At 54.6% G+C, this 20,778-nt stretch overlaps 3 protein-coding genes across 5 annotated transcripts; 1 reads left to right on the top strand and 2 right to left on the bottom strand.

The window, feature by feature from the left end:
- Window positions 1-579: 579 nt before the first annotated feature.
- On the bottom strand, window positions 580-6,646 carry PHF13 (PHD finger protein 13). Of its 2 annotated transcripts, none has more exons than XM_030463640.1 (4): window positions 6,494-6,646; window positions 5,938-6,039; window positions 5,026-5,578; window positions 580-1,254 (listed from the first exon to the last, which is right to left on the bottom strand). In XM_030463640.1, exons 1-4 carry the CDS (start codon window positions 6,530-6,532, stop codon window positions 1,193-1,195), a joined length of 756 nt encoding a protein of 251 aa, XP_030319500.1. In that variant the 5' UTR covers window positions 6,533-6,646; the 3' UTR covers window positions 580-1,192. The 2 variants fall into 2 exon arrangements, with proteins under 2 accessions (XP_030319500.1, XP_030319499.1); XM_030463639.1 differs by lacking the exon at window positions 580-1,254 and adding an exon at window positions 1,417-3,813.
- A 166-nt stretch (window positions 6,647-6,812) lies between these two features.
- On the top strand, window positions 6,813-15,522 carry KLHL21 (kelch like family member 21). 2 transcript variants are annotated; one of them, XM_030463682.1, is made up of 5 exons: window positions 6,813-6,900; window positions 7,763-8,838; window positions 10,214-10,619; window positions 12,878-12,950; window positions 13,236-15,522. In XM_030463682.1, exons 2-5 carry the CDS (start codon window positions 7,809-7,811, stop codon window positions 13,527-13,529), a joined length of 1,803 nt encoding a protein of 600 aa, XP_030319542.1. In that variant the 5' UTR covers window positions 6,813-6,900; window positions 7,763-7,808; the 3' UTR covers window positions 13,530-15,522. The 2 variants fall into 2 exon arrangements, with proteins under 2 accessions (XP_030319542.1, XP_030319543.1); XM_030463683.1 differs by lacking the exon at window positions 6,813-6,900 and adding an exon at window positions 7,379-7,450.
- An 826-nt stretch (window positions 15,523-16,348) lies between these two features.
- ZBTB48 (zinc finger and BTB domain containing 48) lies at window positions 16,349-20,753 on the bottom strand. The gene is given in 10 exon segments (XM_030463478.1): window positions 16,349-16,708; window positions 16,795-16,883; window positions 16,996-17,160; window positions 17,293-17,429; window positions 17,881-18,035; window positions 18,343-18,429; window positions 18,787-18,879; window positions 19,240-19,351; window positions 19,983-20,271; window positions 20,274-20,753. Coding segments are annotated over 10 exon segments (1,848 nt in total). The 5' UTR covers window positions 20,698-20,753; the 3' UTR covers window positions 16,349-16,411.
- Between the last annotated feature and the right edge of the window lie 25 nt (window positions 20,754-20,778).

Below are 20,778 nucleotides of genomic sequence, written 5' to 3'. Positions count from 1 at the left end.
AGTTCTTTGCCTTTTGGAGTAAGATGGACCTGCTCAGCATTAATCCATCCAGCTGCTCATTTCAAACACTGCTATTCCAGACAAGGACATGGGGTGTAATACTCTTATTAATATTTCTGCCACTAAGAACCATGTGCTAGGAAGGTTTTCAAGAAGAGGAAAGCAATCTGTTTCATTTGATTTTGATGCTGCAGCTATCACTCCCCATCTAATTTATTTATAGGAAAATGGAATGTAGTTCATACAAGTAAACCAGACCAAAGTGAGGAAAGATGCCAAATGGGTAAAGAGCCAAAAATACAAAATTAAGCTGCCCTCTCTAAAAAGCATGAGTTATGACATAAATGTATTTGATAATCCTGCACAGGAGCCCCTTCTGCAATAGTTTAAAGCATGAGCTCCATTTTTGCTTCCCTGCAGTGTCTGTATTTGTCAAGCAATGCTGATTTGTCCCCTCAGTGTGGACTCTGCTGCTTGTTCTGTCTCTTCCTTTGGAGACAGGTCTTGTGTCAGTTTTGTGCTGACCACTTGCTCCAAGCTGCCCCCTCCCCTTTTTTCCTTATTTTCTATCAGTGCAAAGTTTTGAAGAGACTGTAAGAACAGCCCTTAAGAAACCCCTTCTTTCAACATTTCTGCTCTATGAGAAACTGCCATTTTATAGCTACAACTCCTTTGGGACTTCTGCTTAGCATTCTATATAATACAAAAATACCTATAGAATTTAAATAGACACTATAAGCAACAAGAACTTAGATTCTAAGGTGATCTAGTGCCATTCCCAAAGAGTCAAGCCATTGTTTAAGTTTACCAGTGTTAAGGCTGCTGCTTTGAAAACAGCTGAGTGAGTACAGTGACCTTGGGGTGGTGCCACCAAGGCTCCAGCACCCCCGTGTTGATCTGGGTTGTGCATGGGGGCAGGGAGGGGACACTTTCCTTCAGCAGAGCTCCCAGAGGGTTTGAGGAGGTTTAGTCTGGCTGAGTCAGGCAGTCTTGGTGAGGCTGGTGCTGTGCTGTTGGAGGGTTCAGTGCCTGGTCCTGCAGGGACCGGCCTCGGGCTGGTGGGACAGGGCTGGGGTCTCAAGGAGAAACTTCTAGAGAGAGGTGGGAATAGCTGTCAGCACATGAGGTGTGTGGGCAGCACTTCTGGCCATACCTGACTCTGTGCATTGTTCAGGGAGGAGTGCTTGAAGGGTCAAGTCTTGCTGCCATCTGGCACAACTGCTTTACACACCAGTAAATCATAACAGCAGACTCCTGAGTTTGGAATAAAACAAAATCATTATTCACTGGTTTCACATTTAAGAAAAAAACATGGTTCATTAAAACAGTTTTAATGAAAAAATAAAGTTCTGAATTAAACTATAATTATACATGGCTGAAAGTGATGACCTAAAAGAGTGAAGATGTTACTTTTTCTTTTTTTTCTCTCTGCTGATACTGTAACGTGCTGGACTTGTCAGACACCATCTATTGGGATACATCTGAAAAGGTAACAACAAGAGTCACTCACATCTATTAGTATCAAACCTCTGTAAAAAGAGGCAGTTTGCTTGGCAGTTCACCATTTCTCCCACAAAAGCTTCAGGAACACGTTCCACAGAGGTCCAGTTGCATTGCAGACACACTGTAAACACAGACACACCAATTTTCAGAGCAGGTCCAACCCTTACGCAGCTTGCGACTGGGATCTTCCAAAGCCTTTTCTGTTTGCAGAGTGAAATGGCAGCATTTGAGAACTTTGGTTACTTTTGTGGCTGCAGAGAACAGTCAGGCAGCCCTTGGGGACAAGTCTTTGGCAAACTCCTTGGTGGTTCCCCGTAGCTTCTGGAAGGCAGCACACCACAGTCCTGCTCTTGAGATCTTAGAATTTGGAGCTGGTTTGCAGAACCAGTCAGTTGTTGCAGCCTGGCCCAGCAGGGTTTTTATAATGAAGTGGGACTGAGGAACCATTGTGTGTTGTGCAGCTCCATCATCCTCAGCCACGGCAGCAGAGCCCCAGGGCACTGCAGAGCTGACTGTCTTGCCCCGTGCAAGACCTCTGAAGGAGAGTACCTGGCTCTTTGCTGGCAAGGCCCTTGGTCATCACCAGGCTGCATCTCCTGGTGAGCCAGCCCTCAGGTAAGGCAGTGGTCTAAGGGTGTATCTGCAGGGCTGGCCTGGACACACTCCTGCCTGTACAGCTGTGGTACCAGCCAGCACCCCCTTGTCTCACTGGACAGAGCACATGCTGTTCATCAGGCAAAACTTCAGTGAAATACCTCAAAAAATGTCAACTGACTTAGTGGGATGCATACAGCTTGCTCTGGAACTACACCACCATCTCAGTGGCCTCGTTACCAGCCTTGTCCCTGTCACCTTTCTGAATGGAATTCCCATGGGCTGAGGCCCCAGGAGGCCCCCTCAAGGACCACAGTGTTGGGGGTCTCAGCACTCTCCTGTCTTCCCTTGCACTGAATGGATCTTCTGACCACCTCGCTAGCTGCATGGCCTGCATTTTCTTTCATCTGTGTAATATGCAACCAATAGGTTAAAAATTCTGTTGCTTTTTTGATTACAAATCCAGTCTTAAACAGTGAAAACATAATTCAACTCAGCTGTAGTATTTGCATGGAAATGATCAAATCCTAAACCAGACCTGCCAGGCTGTAAGATTACTACTGGCCCCTTTGACAGTCCACGTTTGAATTCTGGGCTGAGACAAGGGAGAGTCATCATCTTGTTAAAACAGCACCTTAGAGTTTAACGAAGAGTTTAACAAACAGCTGGGAAACGGAGCAAAACAGCATCTCCCCCACACACACTGGAGCCTGTCATGCAAAACAAAGTCACGAAATGTCACCGTTAAGAAGAGACTTTCTGGGAAGAAACCGGTGTCCCAGCGCTGCCTGTGCAGAGAAAGGGCTGCTCCCTTTCCTTTGGTGCCAGTCCCCTGGTGCAGGGACACGTCCCCTTTTCCCTGGAACGATGCCAAGTCACAGAACTGCTGCCTGGGCCTGGTAAGGTGGATGGCACACGGGTCCTGTATGCTCCTGCTGAGCCTCAGAATACCTAAGGTCGATATATACGGACAAATGGGCAAGTATAATATTACATTAAAATTAAAACACAGGCCATTTACTTTTCAGACTCCACACAGATTCTTTCCTCCTTCCCTCCCTTTCTCTCTCTCTTCGAAGGGTGAGGAGTTTCTTAGCACAGAGAAAGTTTGCAGTTTCCTGATGGGATGAGAAAACATACGTCTCAAAGGTATTATACATTCCCCAGGCATCACCCAATCCATAGTTCTGACCAGACAAAACCCCACCAAGCCCAGAGGGCTCACTCTGTCCCTCGAGCTCAGAGGTGTCTCAGTCTGTCCCTTGAGCTCAGAGGTGTCTCAGTCTGTCCCTCAAGCTGGTTGGTGTCTCAGTCTGTCCCTCGAGCTGGTTGGTGTCTAGCAGCAGTTCAAACCAGTTGGCCTCTTCCAGCTCTGGCTGCCCACAACACAGCAACTCCTTGTCCCTGTCACCACAGGCTGTCACCCTCAGCCTGAGCAGCAGCAGCAGTTCTGGGGAGCTCTCCCAGTGCATCCCAGGCACCTCTTTCCCTAATCCAGGAATCGCCTGCGCGAGCCCATCCGGGAGCGGTTTGAGCGGCGAATGTCAAACTTGGAGTCCCGGCACTTCTGGCAAATGTAGACCTCTGGGACGTTGGACTTGCGGATTTTGGCACAGGAAAGGTGAATCCAGGTATGGCACTCGTTGCACTCGATCATCGGCCGCCCAGCGAAAGGTTTCATGCAGAAGCAAGTGACCAGGTCCCACGAGTCGTCATCTGCAAGGAGACGCAGCAAGTGACGTCGTTAGTGGGTAATGCTTATCATCCACACCAGGAACTGACACTGCTTTTGTGCTAAGTAACCACCTGGGTTTCAAGAAATGGCACTTTGATGATTTTTCCAGGTCTCTATTGCATGGGAAGAAACCTTCAGCAGCACAAAAGATGTAATCCAGGAGAGGAAAATGGGCTTCTTCTAGAAAGTTGCAGCTTTACACTCATTTTATTGCAGAAGCAACCATCAATGCCCTCCCCCTCCTCCTGAAAACCTAATGTCCTGGTTTGGGCCAGGACAAAGGTGATTTTCTGTCTGGTACTTTTGCTTTTAGCTAAGTCTCTTGTAAGTAGCTGCACTTGCTGAAATGAACAGCAAGTTTCTTAGACAGTGTCTGCTCCTAGGACTGATAACACTTGATGTTTATAGTTACTGCTAGAGACTGGTGTGCAGAGCCAAGGACACTGCTCAGCTCTGAGGAAAACTTTTACCCTCCAGAAGGAATAAAGAGATCCCACCTGCAGCCCTCCTTTGGGGAGGAAGAGACAAGAGAGATGCCAGAATTGACCAAACAGAGCATTCCATCCCATACACCTCATACTCAGTATAAGTTTGAGGGATCACAAGGGTCAAACTTCCAGCTTTCAGCCCTTCCTCCCTTTCCTGCTTCCCTTCTTTCACCCATTCCCTGTTTCCTTCTGCATCCTGGGAGGATTCCATCCATTCCTATGCCTGTGCTCCTGATCCATCCCAGCCCATATCTGTGTGTTCCTGCCCCCAGCTCCCAACTGCTGCTGACCCCAGGATTCCAGCCTGGACTTTCCCAGGGCTGCCCTGCAGCCTCAGTGGTGACGTGAGAGTTACTGGGGGGGAGGAACATAGAATCAATTTTCCTGTATATTTGTATATATTTAGTAATTTTTCTTATTTATCGTTGCTGTTTCATTGAAGTTGTGTAGTTTAGTTTCCAACCCATCAGTCTCTCTCCCTTATTCTCTCTCCTTTCTTTATCAAGGAGGAGAGAGAGATTAACAGAGTATCTGTTACTCGGTTTAATTGCCAGGCCAGTGTTAAACCCTGACACCTAACAGCTCTGGAATTCTGCCCAGGCAGCACACCTTGGTATTAAGCTACGGGTAAAACATGAAAAAGCTTGGCAACAGCACCACAGCTTGCATCTGGCTGATTCTCTTTCAAACAGCTAGACCACCTACCTGAGTCCACCATGATGTCCTCATCGTCCCCGGTGCCGTCCTCATCCCGAAACACCACCTGCTTGCCCTGCCGAATGACAGTTCTCTTGCCCACACTCTGGATCTCCACTGCCTGCTCAGCCGTGCTGGCCGGGTAGGAGACGCTGGAGGGCGTATCCGAGTCCCACACTGAGCTGTGCTCGGCTGCAGACTGAGGGTCACCCTCAGAGGAGGGGCTCAGCGGTGTCTCCACGTAAGAGTCCTCAGCCTCCAGCTCCAGCAGCTTCTCCTCATAGTCCTCCTCTGCAGACGCTTCCGTTTCCCGCCTCTTCAGCTTTTTCTTCTTCCTGATCTTATCAATTTGTTTTCGCTCTGGCAGGAAGTTGCCGGGTTTTGCCCGCTGGAAGAGGGAACCGTAGGGTTTCGCCCGTTTGAGCTGACTGAAGTTCTTTCTGTTCTTGGCGGGCAGGGAAACAGAGGAGGGGGCATCGTTGAACCGAGGATCCCAGCTATCGCTGTCAATCGTGCCTCCGGTGCTGTTGGGAGGGCTGGGGCTGTTCCTCAGCGGCGTTTCCTGGAAAACGTTGAGGAAGTGTGTAACGCTGTTACCGGGACCCTGCTGACGTGAAACGCGTCACCCTTCCCCGGAGGCGCGGCCGATATCGCCCAAGTTCAGGTTCCCGCTCCCCCCCCAGGGATCTCCCGGCGCTGCCGCTGCCCCGGGGAGCAAACCCGAGCCCCGCGCTGCTTCACCCCGCCCCCCCATCCCCGTCCCACCCCTTAAGGCCCTCCCAGACACCGCCGTTCCCCCTTTTGTCTTGGGGACAGGCGCGGAGCCGCAGCCCCCCGGCAGCCCCCGGTGTCACAGGAACGCCCCGCGGCACCGGGGAGGGCACCGGGGAGAGCCCCGGGCGGAGCCCCCGCACCCCTCACCTCCTGCGGGTACGGGATGTAGCCAGCGTAGGCCAGGACGAAGGTGCAGAACTTGTTGAAGTCTTCCACGGTGCGGTGCCGCCGGGAGGCGGGGGAGAAGTCCTGCGGAGATCGGAAGAGGGGGGGGGGGGGTCAGCGGCCGGACCGGGCCGGACCGGGGGAGGTACCGCCGCTCCCCGCACCCGGGCCCCGCCCGCAGCCGCTCCCCGCACCGCCCCACCCCCAACCCCTGCGGCGGCAGTACCGGGCAGCGCCGCCGCCCCCCTCCCCACACACCCCCTCACGACACCCCCCAGCACACCCACCCCCGGTGTCGGTGCCGGGCCCTCAGGCGGCTCCTCCCGGCAGGACGCGGCGGGGCGCGCCGCCGCCATTCCTCGCTCCGGCGCTCCGCGCTCGGGCGGCACAAAATGGCCCAGGCGCCGCCACGGAGCGACGGAGGGGAGCGGGGAGCGGGCAACGGGGTCCGGACCGGACCGGGCCGGGCCGGGCGGCGGGAGACGCCCGCCCACTCCCCCCCACCCCCCTCCATGTCCCTCACGGAGCTCCGGCTCACCTCCGGGGCAAACGGGGAGGCGCAGGAGTCGGAGTCCATGTCCCGGCGCGGGAGGAGGGGTCGGGGCGGCGGCGGTGACGGTAACCGGGCAGCGCCGACACCCGCGAACCGCTCGGTACCGGCGGGAGGCGGTGAAGGGGCGGCCGCCCGCGCGGGGACTGCTGGGAACGGTAGTCCGCCCGCGCAGGGAACGCTGGGAGCTGTAGTCCCTGGCGCGGGGATACCGGGAGCTGTAGTCCGGGCCTGCGCGGTGGCGGGCACGGGGGCAGCCGGGAGCGGGGCGGGCACGGCACAGGCGCAGTGCGGGCGGCGGGGTCGCGGGGCGCGGTCCGGGCGGAGCCGAGCAGAGGATCCGGGGCACCGGCGGGACGGACAGCCCGGGAGTGCTCCGGCGGCCGAGAGGAGCGGTGAGCGCGGGGGTATCGGGCGGAGCAGAGCGGTGAAGCCGGGGAGCGGTACCGGCTTGCGGAACGTAGAGCTCGGGGGCATTGGGCGACCAGGGGCCGGTTCGGCAGGGATTGGCAGGGCGGGGCTGGTGCACCGGGCCCCGTGGCCTCCTGTCTGTCTGTGGCCGCTGTGCCCATCGGTGCCCGGGCCCGGCCGTGGCGGCACAGAGCGGTACCGGGTGGGGGGTGTGCGGCGGCAGCTGCTGTGTCCTCGGGTTTTGGGACCCGCTGCCCCGTTAATCCTCCGTCTCCGCCGGGTTTCCGCTCTCTGGCGGGCAATGCGGTTCGTTTCCTACATGAGGAATCCCGTGCTGCACCGCACGGGCTGTGCTGCGGGTCACCGGATCACGCGGGGCCGCTGCGGCTGAAAACGCCTCGAGTTTAGCCCGGAGGAACGGAGGGTGCTCCTGTGGGTGTCTGACTGGCCCCGGTTACCGCGGGACACCAGCCGGGCTTGCCGCACCCTCTGCTAACGGGCAGCACCGGGGGCAGGGAGGGAACAACCCCCTCCGTGAGTGAGGAGGACCCGGGGCTGCTCCAGGCTGGGCCCCCAGCCGAGAGCCACTCACAGCATTCCAAAGCTCGGGGTGTGCCCGGCTCCTGTGAGGCTGCCCTAATCCTGGGAAACTTCAGCTTGGGCTTCTCAGAAATATAATTAGACTGAGCAGGACGGCTGCTGGCAGCGCCAGCACGTTATGCAACCACTCTCCTCCGGGACGGGGAATGTTTTTGGAGGCTGTTTAGTTTATCCCGCTTCCCAGCCAGAGAAGGGGTTCCCTGTGCTCGCTCACCTTTTTCTTTCCCCTTTTTCTCTCTCCCGCAGGCTGCTCTGGGGACTGACACACCATCTGCTCGTACACAGGCACAGCATGGCGGCCAGCACGGACAATGGCACCGGTGGGACAGCGGCAGCCACAGAGGAACCGGCACACGCAGTGTCCCTGCTGCGGGGGCTGAGCGCGCTGCGGGCCGAGCAGAGCTTGCTGGACGTGACGGTCGTGGCCGGCGGCCGTGAGTTTGGTGCGCACCGCGCCGTCCTGGCCGCCGCCTCCGGCTACTTCCGCGCCATGTTCGGTGGGGCGCTGAGGGAGGCGCGGGCTGAGCGAGTGCGGCTGCACGGTGTGGAGCCCGAGTGCCTGGCACGCCTCCTTGACTTTGCCTACACCGGCCGGGTGGGTGGGCTGGGCCCCGACATTGCCGAGCGCCTGCTTCGTGCCGCCGACCTGCTGCAGTTCCCCGCCGTCAAGGAAGCCTGCGGTGCCTGGCTGGCGCGGCAGCTGGAGCCCGCCAACGCCCTGGACATGCAGGACTTCGCCGAGGCCTTCGCCTGCCCGGCACTGGCGGCCGCTGCCCACCGCTTCGTCCTGCGGCACGTGGGGGAGCTGGGTGCCCAGCTGGAGCGGCTGCCACTGCCGCGTCTCCTCTCCTACCTGCGGGACGACGGGCTCTGTATCCCCAAGGAGGAGGCCGCCTTCCAGCTGGCGCTGCGCTGGGTGCGTGCCGACCCCGCCACCCGCGCCCCACTGCTGCCCCAGCTCCTGGCCCACGTCCGCCTGCCCTTCGTGCGCCGTTTCTACCTGCTGGCCCACGTGGAGGGTGAGCCGCTGGTGGCACGCTGCCCACCCTGCCTGCGCCTGCTGCAAGAGGCCCGTGACTTCCAGGCCGCCCGCCTCGACCGCCACGACCGGGGCCCCTGCGCCCGCATGCGGCCCCGGCCCTCCACCGGCCTGGCTGAGATCCTGGTCCTTGTCGGCGGCTGCGACCGTGACTGCGACGAGCTCGTCACCGTTGACTGCTACAACCCACGCACCGGGCACTGGCGCTACCTGGCTGAGTTCCCCGAGCACCTTGGTGGGGGCTACAGTGTCGCCGCGCTGGGCAATGACATCTATGTGACAGGTAAGGCCCCCAGGGCACGGCAGCACCAGTGTTGATGTTTCCATTGCAAGCACACGGGGTCTGGCAGTGAGGTGGGGGCTTTTCTCAGGGTAGCAAGAACCTGAACTGCTGATCAGGCCACTGCAAGCTGAAGACAGGCATAGGGACCCTTGGAGTCAGGGCTGGATTTAGCAGCTGGTCTTAGTCCAGGAGGTATTTTTTTAATGACTAATGCTCCTGAGCACATAGGCAGAAGTCACAGGTCTTGCACTAGGGGAAGTTTCTAACTGCTTGCTTTAGAGAACAGGAGTAACTTGAGAGGGTCTTGATGTTTCTTTCTCTGAATAAGGGATTTGAGTTCAGAGCCCCCTGAATCACAAGACAAGTGTGTGCTTGAGGTGTGGGCATGTCAGAAAGCCCCGAGTTCCTCATCCAGTCAGTGTCTGTGAGTCACAATACCTTCTCCAGCACATACTCTGCCTCCTTGCAGCCTGCTGGGGCTATAATTACTCCTGTCAAGGTGACACGGATGTGTAAATTTGGATGTTAATCTGCATGTGGATGGCTTCTTTGAGGCATTCCTCCTTCCCTTTGCCTTGGCCTGGGAAACCAGGTGCTGCAGAACAGCTTGCTCTGGGTGCGCAGGACATGCTGGCAAAGCTTTGAAGGGCAGGACAAATGAAGGTGAACATAAAACTGTTCCTTCTCTAGCCAGCAGCAGAGAACAGGGCTCTGCTTTAAGTGCAGGGCTGTAAAAATGATGGGCTACCACACAGCGGGTTTATATGGACACAGTTGTGTCCCGTGGGAGTTTTTGAAAGCAATCCCAGGCGGGTCTGGGGGTGCTGATCCTGCTGGCCCCCCGTGCTTTGGCAAGGCTGCTGCTGGCAGGGATCACTGATTGATCTGCTCAGTGTCAGAGTCGTGGCCTGGCTGTGGGGAGGGCTAGAAGGTTTCTGTGCTGCTGGCAGGGTTGCTGCCTTGGCAGCCAGGCACTGGGTAGGGCTGGTCTCTGCTATGTCACAGCAGCTTCTGGACAGCAAAATGGGGAATAGAACTGTTAATTTGGAAGGATGGAGGCATTAAGGATGGAGTATTAAGTCATGGCTTAGTACAGACTAAGGATGACATGGGAGAAATCCTGGTTTGCTGAGAAAGAAACAGTGCAAAACTTCCCTTAAAACCCCACAGTGTGCATTGCTGTGGTCCCTCAGCGCTGAAATATTTTCATTATTTACAGCCCTGGGAAACAAAAAAGTGCATGTGGGTGTCCAGAAGGTGTAGCTGGAAGACAGCAGTGATCCTGGTCCCACACCAAGCCCCCTCCTCCATTGCCCTGTCATAGTTTCACCTCTTTGCAAAGCCAGGCTCTGAGATGTGACGTGTTGTGCTGCAGGGGGATCGGACGGGTCCAGGCTGTACGACTGTGTCTGGAGGTACAACTCCAGTGTCAACGAGTGGACAGAGGTGTCACCCATGCTGAAGGCCAGAGAGTACCACAGCTCCACAGTCCTGGATGGGCTGCTCTATGTGATCGCCTCCGACAGCACTGAGCGCTACGACCACACGGTGGACAGCTGGGAGGCCTTGCAGCCCATGCTCTACCCCATGGCCAACTGCTCCACCACCTCCTGCCGTGGCAAGCTGTTTGCCATCGGCTCCCTGGCTGGCAAAGAGTCCATGGTCATGCAGTGCTATGATCCTGACAGTGACCTCTGGTCTCTCGTCAACTGTGGCCACCTCCCAGCCTGGTCCTTCGCCCCGAAGACTGTCACTCTTAATGGCCTCATGTACTTCATACAGTGAGTGGTGGGAGATTGCCCCCTCCCCATGTCCCCACTGGGGTTTCCCTGGGAAGGTGTGAGGATTATGCGGGTGGTTGTAGGAGAGCACCGGGTGGGGGAAACAGCAGTTCTCCCTCTGATGGGGCAGGTGGTTTTGTAACCTCTGACACCAACTTCCTTTCCCTCTCTTCTAAATAGTCCTTGAAGAACAACGCTTAAGATTGTGTAAAATTGTCTTGAATCTAAACTCAAGGGCTGGGGAGCAGCCAGGTATGGATCTAGCTGAAGTCAGCAGCACTGCTCAGAAATAGACTTACTGGTTTTCTTGGCTCCTAGTTCAGTCCCCCTTGCTGCTATAAATAAGTGAGTAAGCTCCAAGAAACCGTTAAACTGTAGCATGGAAGGAGACATCCTCCATCTCAGCAGAGATAAGAGGACAGAAGATTAAATGATTGGTCACTATTTTTAAGCACCTTTCCAAATTGGGACTTAATTACCCATCTGAAGCTGTCCTGGTGGTGCAAACACTTCGGTTATCCACTTAATTAAAAATAACCGGAAAGGCATGCTGGCACTGAAGCATTTCATTTTGCTGTGCTGACTCTGAGCAAACGTAGACTTCTCTGCTGGCCTCCAGACACTTTCCTTTTTTTAATCTCCTCTTGGCTTTGCATAAAGCAGCAACTTCTACAGGGGAACTTTTATTTGATTAATTTGGGTTCAGCTGAGTGTCTTGGCTCCTGGCAGTTGTTTGCAGGCACAGTCTGGGTCACCTGGTTCTCAGTAAGCAGTGGCAGGAGTGTTCAAGCTGTTTTGCAACTCGTCACAAGCCAATTCTGTGGGTTTTACTTTTTCTTATTTTAAAACACTGATGATTGGCACTTCAGGATTTCTGATCACTTATGCACATGCAGGAATTAATGAGATTATTTGGGTCAGGTTTTTCTCCCCTCATTTCACATGCTGCATGTTGCCTGCTGCTCTGTATAAAGCCCTGAGCTAATATTTGGATTATCCATTTGACTTGCCCACTGCTATTAGCCACGAAAGTGTTGTAAGCAGCAGCTGTTCTTCTGGCTACAAACAGTGTTTGCTCCCACATGCTGTGTCCCAAAGCAGATTTCAGCTCATGCTTCTGAGTAGTTCTGAGGAAGAAATGTTTGTCTTGGTGCAGCTCTGTGGGGCTCAGAGCACTTGCTTACATGTGCCCTGCCTGTGTTGAAGATGTTTTGTTCAGGGAATGTCTATTCAGTTCGAGGTACATCACATAAGTAGCTCAGACTAAAGAAGCTGGTTTAAAAAGCATGTACTGGGTGGGTGCTTGTGGAATGCTTGTTCAGAGCATAATTAGAAAGTCCCACAGTATGCACCTCAGCTTTGCCACAGGTTTAGCAGACACATTTCTGATGTCATGGGTTGCTGGCACTAATGCTGTATTTGAGATTTCTCTTTTATTTTCACCCCCTACCCTGCTCAGATCCATGGCAGCAACTGATAGCAATCCTTGTCACTCACATACCACATGGCCATGTGTGATGTCGAAGACAATGAAATATTCCTTGCAGCCTTTTGAATCTGTCTGTAACAGCCCTGTCTTGGAATGACTGACAGCACTTCTCGGGTAGCCTGACCTTGTCCTCTTCACATTCTTGTGCCAGCAGTGAATGTTTCTGCCTCGCAAACGCCCCTCACCTGTTGCTGTCCTCCTCCTGTCTTGCAAGTGGAGCGGGTGAGAGGAGCCTTGGGGGATTATGCTGCCCCACCAGCTCTCCTAAATTTGGCATTGGCAAAAAAACTCAAGCAGTATGGATGCTGTTATTTTAAAGTGCGTGGAGAGTTAAGGCTCTCCAGAACAGTGGTAATTTTTCTTCCAGACCCTGAAGTGTCTGGCACCAAAGGCAGATGGGTCTGTGAAATGCAGGCTTGCCTCTCTAGATGCAGATGTGAAAAAAAAAGAGTAGATTTGAGAAAGCCCTCAGGATTCCACAGCCATTTCTGACCCAGCAGCGGCATGGCTATGTGCTCCAAGGTGGGGGATTACAGTCCAGAGCTCCTGTTTCTGGAGTTTGAACATCACTGCTGGTGATGAAGCCCACAGTGGAGTCTGGAATCCGTACTGAAACCTGCACCTTCATACAGAAACCTCTGGTCTCTAATATGTGTCACAGGATTGGAGCAGATGTGCTCACAGGGGGATTTCAGGCTGTTGAACTGGGCCATCACAAGGCAGGAGGCTTTCAGAATACAGAGGAGTAACTTTGTGTTATCTTCCACAGAGATGACTCAGCTGAAGTGGATGTTTACAATCCAGCGAAGAATGAGTGGGATAAAATCCCTGCCATGCTTCAGGTAGGACACTTACTGACCTAGTGCATGCCTGGTAATGTTAAAGATTGCTGTGGTTTTGTCACAGAGTGCTCAGCCATTCACATGAGCTGAACAGAGCTGGAAAACTCCCATCTCCTGCACGTGTATGGGCAGTGCTGGTTCAGAGCCAGCATCAGCCAGAGCTGGGCACAGAGCCCCAGCCAGGCGAGGAGTTAGTTGCAGGGCAGCACCCAGTGCCTCCATCATCATCTGACTAGGCAGAACCTCCTTTCCAATTGTTGTTGACTCTTTATTTTTGATGTGTAGGTTCATGTTGGGGGCAGCGTGGCCGTGCTTGGTGGGAAGCTCTATGTCTCTGGTGGCTATGACAACACGTTTGAACTCTCAGATGTCTTGGAAGCCTATGACCCCGAGACAAGGACATGGAGCGTGGTGGGCCAGCTCCCTGAGCCCATCTTCTGGCATGGCAGTGTCAGTATATTCCGTCAGTTCATGCCAGAGACCACGCAGGAGGATGATGGCATCACACTGGACAACACCATCAACTTGAACAGGCAGCACCAAAACCTTCACAACCAGAACCTTAACGAGCTTCGTTAGCAAGGAAGGGTGATGTCCCACTGGCTCGCCGCAAGTTCCGTTACCCAGAACCAGTGTTGCTTTGAGAGGAGGCAGAAGCAAACTGGTGCTTGGAAACAGAAACATCCTGATCATAGAGAGAGTGAAAATATGAGAGCACGGCCCTTCCTGCCCTGTTGCCATGTCCCAGGTTCCTGTTCATGGTTTCAGTAGGGATCTCGCCAAGGCATGCTACAAAGCTTCACCTTTCCCTTTGTCTTAACTTCAGTTCTCTATTTTGTTTTTTTTTTTTTAAGTTGCAGCATTTAAACTTTTGCAGGTGTTTGTTTTCCAGCCCTTCCTAGAAAAGTACTTTTTAAGAAGAAACACCCTTATTTATTTTTTATTCATATTCTCACAGAGAGATTGTTTTCATTTCTGACTATCCTGGCTGTGCCCTCCTGTAAGGGGAAGGGGAGAGGTGAGGAGCAGCTCCCAGAGCTGGCAGCTGCTGCCCAGGAATGAGCTTGTTCTCCTTTCCTGATGCCATGGAGCCTATTGATAGTAGGGCTGAACTAGCCAGGCAAAGCTTCTGCCTGTGGTGAGTGCCATTTGCTGTCATTCTCCAAACTCTGTATTGAACTATTTTAGAAAAAAAAAAAAAAGAAAAAAAAGAAAAAAAAAAAGTTATTAGGAAAGGTGAGTGCAGCTTCCTCAGGAGGTTGTTTACAGCCTTGTGAAATTGCTGGCAGTGTTCAGACACTCTGATGCAGGATTGCTTTCAAATGCACCACTGTGTGTGCAGGAATCCACCAGACCTTTGGAGGGGTCTTGTGCTTGATGCACCTCTGGTGTGCAGGAGCTCTCAGGATTTGGGCAATTGGAAAATGCTGCTGAGGTGTTTTGGCAAAGGTGTAGGAGTAGGCAGAGTGTTGCAGATAGGTAGAAAGGTAGTTGGTTTAGGGATTTTGTTTTCTTTCTTCTTTTTGTTTGAGGTGTGATGTTTTTTTGGCCTGTGTAAGATTTGCCTTTCAACTCGCCCAAGTGACCTAGCTGGCTTGAGCTGCATTTCCTCTCTGCCTGAGCTGCAGAGCAGCCACAGCTGCAGTGCTGCTCATCCAAAACCAGCGTCCCACCTTCTGGAAAACCATGAAGTGTGAGAACGGCTGAAGCGTTGCTGGATCCGTTCACTTTTTCCATCTTTGGTTAAAGCCAATAAGGACAAACAATGGAATTTAAACTCATTTCAGAGATGGAAAGCATGTATACTTGATTGCAGGCCTCTGGCTTGCCCTTGGACTGAGCAGTGTCAGAGCCTCGTCTCCATGACATCAGCATCTTCACAGCTTTAAGAAAATCTCTTTTGCCTCGAGTGATTTTTTCTGCCACTCTCGGCTGCGGAGCTTGGGTAGTGGCTCCTGACATCTGGGCTGTTCTCCAAGTCTGAAACTTTTGACAGTGCCTTGAAAGCGCCGCGTGCCAGAGGAGGCTGGTGGAGGAGCCACGGCAGCCTCTTGGGTTTGACAAGCTTGGTTTTTCTTGGTTTGACACCATCCCCAGTGCTGCTGTGGGCTGAGGTGCAGCAGGACCCCCGCGGGTGGAGGAGCCGGGTTGGGGGATGCAGGGTGATTCAGGGCAGCTCCTTCATCTCCGGGAGTTACAGCCCTGCTGTGCCAACCCACGACCCACAGGAGCCTTCCCCACGGCGCCACGCAGTGCCTGGGGAGTGGCTGCTGCTGAACTTGTGTTGCAAAGAAAAGAATTTATGCTGAGCTATAAATAGTGTGTGTGCTCCGTCTCGTGGCGCGGCGCTCGCTGCTGAGCCTGCCCCTCGCAGACTCCCCCACCCGCTGAGCAGTTAAGGATCTGTATTTATTTTTTGTAAAACTCATTGTGTCCCAATTGTTGAGTACAGTTTAAATACCATCCTTTGAAACAAAGGCATTTTACATTTACAGATAATGTATTTTTATTCTCATAGTTTGTTTTTAAATTTACTTGCAGCAGTCAAGTTAAATAAAAGATGTTACATGAATCTCTCTGTTGCCTTGAAGGGGAAGATTACCAAAGTTCTTACTCTGACATTTCCCACTCTAGGCCTGAGTGACATCTGAACTAGAGGTTTTCTGCCTTTTTGGTTAGAGGAAAAGGTAAAGGTAAGAGGAAAAGAGACCATAGCCACAATTTTAGAATCATAGAATTGGCTGGGTTGGAAGGGATCATCGAGTCATGGGTACACTTGGAGATCTTTCCTCACCCTGGGAATATTCCAGAAAAGTTCTCAATGTCACAGCACTCCTGGATCATGGTATTTCAGGTATATATATATATATCCCCACATCTATAAACAGGAACTTAGTGCCTTGTCTGGCTCTCTGAGCTAGGCTTTCTCAGTTGAGAAGACACAGCTCATGCCTCACCTTTAGTGTGGTAGAAGAGACAGCAATTAGCAGAAGCTTGACAAAACAAAGTAGAAATAGAGCATGAATTTAGTGGAGGATGTTTCTTTCAGCCAGTTTTTAAAGAAAAGGGCAGAGCTGGCCTCCCTGGGGGAAGGAGAGTTTTCAGACTGGCAGGACTGCCAGGAGAGGGGAGGCAAGAGCCAGCTGTACCTCCAGCCACACGCTGAAAAGTGTGATTCATGGTTTGACACACAGGGTACCATCACTCATGTCTCACCTCACACAGCATGTTTATTTAGCAGCCATTTTTAATAGGTCCACATTTGTTTTTTCATTTGAGACCTGATGACTGGCTTATGACTTCATTAGAGCTTCGTTTCCCTACAACTTGGGGTAGGAGCTTTGCAGGGAAGGAGGGCAAAGGGTGGATACACAGCTTGAAAAGAAAAAGCATGGCCGAGAGTGGCTCCAGCCTAACACTTTATTGTGTTTTGGTAGGAAGGACGCGCACAGGCGGTCATGCTACGTTTCACAGTCTTCAGGAATTGTTGTGTTTATAATCAGCGACTGCTCGATCACCTCCGCTGTAGAGAAATTCTCATTTGAGCAGAGTCTCTGCACAGGGACCTCCTCGGGCAGGGAGCCACGGGACAGGGACTCCACGATCACCTCAGCTGAGCCCACCTCCATCTCTGGAGGTGGCTGCAGGGCCACCACCACAGCCTTCTCATCCTCAATGATCAGGTTCCGCAGCTTCCGCTGCCGGGGGTTGTAGTTCTCCACACGGTCATGGATCTCCATGTGGCGCCTCAGGTGAGCCTGCAAAGAGAAGAGGTTTAAGGAGGGGCCTGGTGAGAAACAGCACCCTGGCACAGCACGCCACGGGGTTCTTGGGAAGGCCTCACCTGCCGCGTGAACTTGTAACCACACTCGGTGCACTCGAACTTCCTCACGCCCTTGTGCCGGCGGACGTGGACGCGCAGCTGCTCTACAGCTGAGGGAAGGCAGAGCCCATGGCGGCGGCACCGCGCCGTGCAGGCTCACGGGACCCTAACCCGCACCACGGGAAGCGGGGCGGCTCCTAACGAGCCCAACTCGGCCGTTACCTTTGAAGGTTTTCCCACAGATCTGGCAGAAGTGGGGCCTCCCCTCCTGGTGCCGGCTGGCAACGTGCCTCAGCAGGGGCCCCTTCTCCGTGAAGCGCTGCTCGCAGAACTCGCAGCTGAAGGGACGCTCCCCGGTGTGGGTCCGGTTGTGCTTGTCCAGGCTCGCTGCCATTCGTGAGGGAAGAAGAGGAGAGCTGCAGGTCAGCAGCACGGTGTGTGACCCCCGCTGCTTTCTGTAAGTCCTGGATGAACCAGAGCAAGGTGCAGCCCCAGCCCCAGCTGTGTGCCCGTGGGTACCTTGTGTCCGGAAGGTCTTGCCGCAGAGGTGGCACTGGAAGGGCTTCTCGCCGGTGTGTGTGCGCAGGTGCATGTTGAGGTTGGCTTTCTGGGTGAAGGCATGGTGGCAGAACTCACAAACATAAGGCCGTTCATTCCTGCAGGCAGGGGAAATGTCAGCTTCACCTCTTTTTGCCAGCTTTACCCCTCAAGTTAGCTGCTGCTCCTCACCCCCAGTTCTTGTTATCAAGTTCTACTTCAGTCCATCTCAAACTATTTTGGAGACCCTGAAGTGCTGTTTTTTAGCCACAGGCTTCCAAGCTGGAGCCTCCTGCCCTTTAGGCATTATAACCAATTATAAAACAGCAAGCTGCCACGGGCTCACTGCTTCAAGAAGAAGGATTAGCCAAGATGATGAGCTTCAGTCATCATCATGTAAAATAGGTTCACATGCTCCCTTTGGAAGAAAGAAAAGCAGAATGTGGGCTCCTCAATAGAAGTTTCAGCCAAGCACCTCTGGAAAGGGGGATAACCAGCTGGGCGTAGGGGTAGGAAATGCAGCCAGCAAAGCCACAGTGACACAGGGATGGGACATGGGTCACTTCATACCTGTGCTTGGCCTTGATGTGCATCTGCAGGCCGTTGCGACTCGAGGCCCTGTGCCCACACTCCTCACAGACAAAGAGCTTCTCTCCCCGGTGCTTGAAGGCCTCATGCAGGCGCAGCTCTGTCCGAGACAGAAAGCACTTGGAGCAGGTGGAGCACTGCAAGGCCACAGGAGAGCAGGGGTTAGGCAACCCAAATGCCCACAGCACATCTGTTCACCAGCCAAGATTCATCCCCTCCACCCACTGCTGCTTTGGGTCCCTCCCTGCAGCAGCACCCCCAGCTCCCAGGCACCTGATGAGGAACGACAGCCTGACAAAGGTGAAATGCTGGCCAGTACTGGGGTTTGTCAACCAAAAAGCACTGTTCCTTGCAACTCTGTAGCTCTGTGCCTTGCTAAGGAGAGCTAAAAGGAGGATGGGCACCACCCTGAGCACAGGATGATTCCCTGCCTGCTCCCCTCACCGCGTGGGGCTTCGGTGCACCGTGGAGTTTGATCATGTGGCTCTGCAGGTCCTTCTTCTGCATGAACTGCTGGGCACAGGAGGAGCACTGGAAGACAGGAGAGGAGGAAGGTCAGCTTCCAGACAGCTCCTAAATGGTGATATTTTGGTGCAAGGAGAAAACTGGCAGAGCACTGGCACAATGGGCAGGTGAACCCCCTTTTAAGGCAGAACATTAATCCTTGGTAAGGGGCAGAAAGCAGCCGGGTTTGGTGCCTCCCTGGAGCATATTTTGGCTCACAGGTAGGGAATCCCCTCAGTGGGATGCTGCAGACTGGTGAAGGGAGGGGTGTGCTCAGCTGCCCCAGTAAGCAGGGCCAGGCTCCCCCAAACAGAACGACCTCCCCACCTCTGTGCCAGCAAGTAGGAGCTGTCTGTGAAGACACCAAGGGCAGGTGCTGCTGACCTTGTAGGGCATCTCCCCGGTGTGTGACACCATGTGCAGCCGCAGCTCCATTCTCTTCTTGAACACCTCCTGGCAAACTGAGCATGTGAAAATCTGCAAGAGACAGGGAAGGCATCAGCTTCCACAGAATGAGGAGTCCCAGCATGAAGCTTGCAGCTCAGACCAGTGCCTGAGACCTGGTAGTGACACTCAGCCCATGCCTACAGTGATCTGGATGGTTTACAGTTCAGAGAATCCTTGTGGGTGTGTGATAAAAACAGAGAACATGAGTGTTGCCTCATGAATCAGACAAAAGCTGCTGCTGTCCTCATGGGACTCAGATTCCTGGCTGAGGTACAGGAGACAGGAGGTCTGTGTTCAGTAGCTGTGTGTGTTGTTAGACTGTGGTTGGGAAAAGGCTCTAAATTCCTTTCCTGCAACCTGGCACCTGCTTTCCAGAGCTCCCAGGCATACCTGCTCCGAGCGGTTCATGCAATTCCTGGCTTCATGTTCCAAGAGATTCTCTTTTCTAAAATAGCACTTGCCACATTTGGAGCATTCAAATGGCTTTTCTCCAGTGTGTTTCCTAGAGGGCACACAAACAGAGAGCATCCATCACTGCCTGCCTGACAGCCAGGACACGTGCACAAGCCTGGTGAGGGCACTGGCTTGAGGGAAGGGCCAGCAGCTTTTGCACAGCCCCAGCACCACTATTCACAGTCAGCCTAAAGCTGCCTCTTACTCCAGCTCAGCTAATCCTGTCAGAGCCCTGTCAGAATATTGGTCTGAGCTCTGTGACACCATGGTTTGGCAGGGCTGAGGCCCGGTGCCCTCTCCACAGCCACACACTTTGCTCTTGGTTGTCACCCCCTCAGTGTGCTGCCCCAACCCCAGGACAATTTGCCACCATCCACCTGCAGTCAGCACAACCCCTCAGTGAGCCCCTCAGGCCCTGCCTTCCTGAGCTGGGCTGCTCCAGCCCTTGGGAGCCCAAGACACCCGACGTGAGCCTTAGAAGCATTTCAGAGAGATATAAACCCCCCAGCACAAAGCCACCTTGCTGAGGGGACATCACGGGGGTCCCTCTGCTCTGTCCCAGGGGACTCTGTGGCACTGAACCCAGCTGGTGTCAGGTGGGGCTGATTGCCCACCCCGGTGGAAGGGGCTGAGCCCGGCGAGGCGCGAACGCAAGAGGAAGGAGAAGTCGGAGCGTTTACCTGTTGTGCACTTTAAGGTAATATTTGCTGAGGAAGGTTTTATGACATGTGGGGCACTCGACCGGCACCGCTGTACCTTTTCTGCTCCCCGGTGTCCCGGGCACCTTCCCCGGGGGGGATTTCTTTTTGCTCCGTAGGGCCTTTTTCTCAGGAAAGGGCTCGGCGCTGCTGTCCCCCCGCCCGCCGCCTCCCGCCGCCGCCTCCTCCGGGACCGGGGGGGTGGCCTGCGAGGGAACAGGCGGCCGTCACCCCCACCGGCCGTCCCCGTCCCGCCCCCCTTCGCGTCCCAGTCACGCACCGCCGGGCCGCCGGGCTGCGGGGGGGCCGCGCTCTCCGTGTCCCCCGGGGCGGGTCGGCGGGGCCGCTGGCGGGGCCCGGCGGGACGGAAGGCGCGGCAGAGAGCCACGGCGTCGGGTACGCCCAGCTGCTCGGCGGCGGCCAAGAGGCGGGCGCGGTTGTGTGAGGTGAGCGCCAGGCGGCCGGTGTAGAAGAAGTCGAGGAGGAGCTGGAAGGTGTCGGCCAGGCCCTCGGGCAGCGCCACCGGCCCGCCGGGGCCGCGGGCTCGGAAGAAGCGGGAGCAGCTGGCCAGCACCGGCCAGTGGGCGCGGAACTCCCTCCCGCCTACTCCCAACGTCGCGTCGCAGAACTGCCCGGCCGCGCGCTGCCGGTTCAGCTCCCGCAGGACGCGGACGCTGTGAGCCGCCGCTGCCGCCATGGCCGCTCCGTTACCGGGAAGGCCGCGTCGCCGCCATCTTGGCAGCGCCGGATGTGACGTCAGGGAGCTGCGCCCGGAAGG

This window comes from Calypte anna, chromosome 21, assembly GCF_003957555.1.
Source record: "Calypte anna isolate BGI_N300 chromosome 21, bCalAnn1_v1.p, whole genome shotgun sequence".
NCBI classification, from domain to species: Eukaryota; Metazoa; Chordata; class Aves; order Apodiformes; family Trochilidae; genus Calypte; species Calypte anna.
This window is presented reverse-complemented; position numbering and strand designations above follow the sequence as displayed.